The sequence below is a fragment of the Pinus tabuliformis genome, chromosome X (assembly GCF_031772625.1).
Source record: "Pinus tabuliformis cultivar Carrire ecotype Pingquan chromosome X, CPIR1, whole genome shotgun sequence".
Lineage (NCBI taxonomy): Eukaryota > Viridiplantae > Streptophyta > Pinopsida > Pinales > Pinaceae > Pinus > Pinus tabuliformis.
In genome coordinates this window covers 91,262,433-91,266,992 of record NC_142308.1, presented here as the reverse complement: position 1 = coordinate 91,266,992, position 4,560 = coordinate 91,262,433, and the positions used below count along the sequence as shown (strand labels likewise).

The 4,560-nt window shown below is 43.2% G+C and overlaps 1 protein-coding gene across 1 annotated transcript; it reads left to right on the top strand.

Annotated features, from left to right (window-relative positions):
- Nucleotides 1-2,021: 2,021 nt before the first annotated feature.
- LOC149138543 (uncharacterized) lies at nucleotides 2,022-3,146 on the top strand. The gene has a single exon (XM_089450385.1). The coding sequence runs from the start codon at nucleotides 2,022-2,024 to the stop codon at nucleotides 3,144-3,146; it is 1,125 nt and encodes a 374-aa protein (XP_089306511.1).
- The last annotated feature ends 1,414 nt before the right edge of the window (nucleotides 3,147-4,560 follow it).

Sequence of the window (4,560 nt, the reverse complement as noted above, 5' to 3'; positions counted from 1 at the left end):
TGCATAACAATTCTAGGATTTTTTTACATAGTTTAATAATTGCCCTTTTTCTTCTGCTAACATATGTAGTGTTTATTTCAACAGGTAGTAAAGATGTTGCTTGGTTGCATTGGAAATATGACTATACCTAGTCATTTTCCTTCAAAAAGAGTCAGAGTAGAAATTAATTTAGCTTTGTTTGGTTTGATTTTATATTTTTTTTCCAAAATAAAGCAATTATGGTATTCTAACGAATAAAGGATGAGATCTTACAATTTATTTATCATCTTTTTAATTTTGAGATTTCTCATTTTTAAAGTTTGACATTTGATCGTTAACTTATAAGTCTAAGGTTTTTTTTTTTTTTTTGGAACAGGAGCTCCCGCGCTGCTGCTCCTCTACTCTCTGTGGCCCTCGACTGGCCTCCCGCAGGCCTCCCGCCTAGCAGCCTTGCTGTTGGGCTCTCCCCTGCCTGTTCCCCTGACTGCTGGCCCCGCTCCTTTGTTTTCTCTGGTGCTCTCGCCCTTCGCATTCATCCTGAGGTCCTTCTCAGGTTTCCTGCTCGGCAGCCCCAGCTGCGGGGCCGCTTTCTCCCTCCCTATCCTTTTCAACTTTTGGTCCTCGCCCTCCTCTGATCAGTGCCGAGTCAGACCTCCCTCTTCCCCTCCCATGGCTGGGACTGTTCCTTCTCAGCAAGACAATGAAGAACAGGCGGAAATTTTTGCTTCTCTCATTTTCGAAACCACTCCTCAAGAATCCGACATACAGCATCCAAGTTTGTTAAGAAGTTGGCTGACATTCTAGAAATCTCACTTCCTCCCAGTCTTCCAAGGAAGGCAATGATCTCTTTTGCTGAGAGAGGTTTGGTAGGTCAGTTTACTGGTCTTTGGCCTTCTCCTAGAGTGGTTCAGAAATGGGTTTAGCGCAACTGGAACGTGAACATTCAAGGGAAAATCGCCATAAGGTTCTGTGGAAGGGGCTACTACACCTTCCTCTTCGAAACCAAAGAAGACCAGAATCTTATCTTCAGAAACGGTCCCTACTTCATGGACTCGAGAGGTATTTACTTGAACGGACGATGGTCCCCTGACTTTGACCCGGAAATGGACATCCCAAGTGCAGTTCCGGTTTGGGTTCGCTTGCCTCACCTTCCCCTGCATTGTTGGGGTGATGAATTGGTTAAAGCTATTGGGAACGATGTGGGAAAATACATTGACAGATGTGAACCAAAGGATAATATGCATGCTTGTGCAAGGATCTGTGTTGAAGTCGACTTAGGAAAAGGCCTGCCGGAAGCTATCAAGATCAAAGTGGACCAATGGACACATATACAACAGCTGGACTACGAACAAATTCCGTTCAAATGTAAGGTATGCCATGAATATGGTCATTTTGCTAATAGGTGTAGTAAGCTAAAAGTAAATGAAATGAATGAAAATGCTGAAGCTAGTGAAGGCACATGGGAGTAGGTGAAAAAAATAAATCAAACCCCATTCAGTCTGGCCCTAAACCCAAACCCCCCCGGAACCCCAAGTTGCCCCCCTTCCTCCCCCTCCCATCTTGACTCAGCCTTTCCCCTCCTCCTCCAACCCCTTTGAATCACTGGCAGATGAGGACCCTTCCTCCCCCCCTTCCTCTCCCTCAGCCACTGCTCTAGCAGTCCTTCCTTCCCCTTCTCATCCCCTCCCCTCCCCTCCCCCTACCATTGAGCGTATCCTAACAAGAAACAAACTCAAAGAAGCAAGATACACCTCAGACCCTCCGAAAAAAGCAGGCAGAAAATCAAATAAAGAAATAAGAGACGAAACAACAGCTAAAGAAATGGCCATGGGCACACAACAACCGATGGACTCTTTCTTGGACAAGCAAAAAGGAAGCGGGGAAAAGACAAAGGAGAAGAGCGGGGCTCACCAAAAAACCAGTAAGTAATGATTTTGGTCTCTTGGAATTGTAGGGGACTGGGCTCCTCTCTAAAATCCAATGCAGCCCGGGATTTAATCAGTCATGAGCAACCAGATGTTTTCCTAATCCAAGAGACCAAAATGTCCAACCAAGACTTTCAATCTATTACAAAAAGATACAAAAGATTTGCAGGAACAACGACAGATTCATTGGGCGCCTCAGGAGGAATAGGTACACTGTGGAACAAGAGAAAATGGGACCTCATCAGACAAAACTCAACCTACTGGTGGGTTAGAACTGACCTCAAAAACAAACTCACAAAAGAAGAATTTACCGTGCTCAACATCTATGCCCCAAATCACTATAGGGATAAAGCATTCTGTTGGGAATCTATCAATTCAGAGCTACAGGCATGTCAAAACATGAACATAGATTTGGGTGGCAACTTGAACCTAATTAGGAACATTGAAGAAAAAATCGGAGGGAAATTCCTTGCTGACCCTTCAAGAAATGCTTTGGAAATAATAATAGAAACTCATAAACTCATCGATTTTCCACCTTGCAATGGTAAATTCACATGGAGCAACAAGAGAGCAGGAATTCATAACATCAAAAAGAGATTGGACAAGATCTTGATTCATGGAAGAATAGCTGCAGGTTTCTCCTCAATAAAAAGTAAGATTGTCCATGCTACTGCATCAGATCACAAGCCTGTGGTTTTGATTCTAGACATAATAGGAAATCTCGGCCCTATCCTGTTCAAATACAATAAAATTTGGGATAACAGGGAGGACTTCTGCAAGATCATCAAGGAAAGCTGGGAGACAGAAGTCATTGGCTCCCCTCACTATGTCTGGGAATGCAAATTAAAATCCCTAAGGACAACAATAAAAAAGTGGGCAAAAGAGAATGCAATATTAGAGAAAAACAAAAGAATCGAGCTACACAGAAAACTTGAAAAATGGAATCAGGAAAAGGAGGATCAACAAATCTCAAAGGAAGAGAAACTTCAGGAAAATGAAATGTTCAGGGAACTATACAGGCAGAACAAAGAAGAGGAAGAGGAGTTGAGACAGAAATTGAGGTGTCTCTGGCTCAGGGTGGGAGATAAGAACACCTTGTTCTTCCATAATAACCTCAAGCTCAGAAGAGCAGGAAATCAAATTGAGAAAATCACTGCTGAGGGGAAAGAATTAAAAGAACAAGAGGAAATCAAAGAAGCTGCCCACAATCACTTCAAAAGTCTCTTATCTGCAGACCCCTAGTATACGGACAGCGTGGAATTTCTACAACCAGTCGAATGTAAAATCATTGAGCGCCAAAACAGAGAGCTGGATCAAGATTTTTCAGAGGAAGAAATAAGGGAAGCCGTCTTCAGCATGCAGCCGGACAAGGCCCCCGGACCTGATGGTTTCACATCTGATTTCTACCGGACTCACTGGGATATTATAAAGAAAGACTTAGTAAGGATGATCAAAAACATTTTCAAAAAAACCAAGATGGGTGATTACACTAAATCCTCCCACTTGGCGCTTATCCCCAAGGACCCTAATCCCCTCTCCTTTGATCGTTTCAGACCCATTTCCCTCTGCAATGTCTCCTACAAAATAGTTACCAAAATCCTGGCTAATAGACTGAAAAAGCTTCTGCCCTCCCTTATCTCAGAAAACCAAGGAGGATTCGTCCCTAAAACACAAATAACAGACAATGTTATTATGATCCAAGAAGCAATCCACAATAGTTTCCATAGAAAGGAAAGAGGTATGATCATAAAACTTGACATGGAAAACACCTTTGACAGGGTCAATCACCAATTCTATGCTGCTGTCCTCTGGAAGTTTGGACTCTCCAACAAGTTCATAAGCATCATTATGGAATGTATCTCAAATCCTTGGACAACTCCCCTAATCAATGGCAGGCCCAGCCGCTACTTCCGAAGCTCCAGAGGATTGAGACAAGGCTGCCCCCTCTCACCCTTCCTTTATACCATCATGGCAGAAACCTTAAGTATACATCTGGAAACCTAAGGAGGCAAAAGGAGATAACAGGGATCAGCATAGCGAGAGGAATAAAAGAAATAAACCACTCGCTCTTTGCTGATGATACACTATTAATAGGTGGCGCCTCAAGCTTAATCGCAAGGAGATTCAAGAGAATCCTGGACACCTTCCTGGCTGTCTCAGGGGGTTTGTTAAACAACAATAAGTGCAGAATATACACTTGGAATGTCTCTCCCCAAGTCATGCAAAGAATCTCTCTAATCATGGATATCCCAGCTCAAAGAAACTGGAGCTACTTTTCTTATCTTGGCCTTCCCTTGGCAAAAGAAGTTGTCAAATCTGAGATCTGGAATAAACAGATTGAAAAAATGAGAGGGCTTCTCCACAGTTGGGGGCTGTCATGGCTGAATCTTGCGGGAAGGACCACCCTCATAAAGGCTCTACTCTCAGCCCTCCCCATTTATCAATATGCTGTCACTCTAGCCCCAGCCAGTATTCACAAACATTTAGAGTTAATCATGAGAGGCTTTCTCTGGCAGGGAGGGAAACAAGATACAAAAAAGTTCAGCTTAGTCCGCTGGGATCAGGTAACCCTCCCTTTTGAAAAGGAGGCATAGCAATCAAAATTTTGAGCCTTACCAATAAAGCGATGGGCTTCAAACTAGTGTGGAATGCTAAT

Bases quoted from the DNA above. Each gene is read 5' to 3' on its own strand.
- LOC149138543 (XM_089450385.1), top strand. From the start codon at position 2,022: ATGTCCAACCAAGACTTTCAATCTATTACAAAAAGATACAAAAGATTT.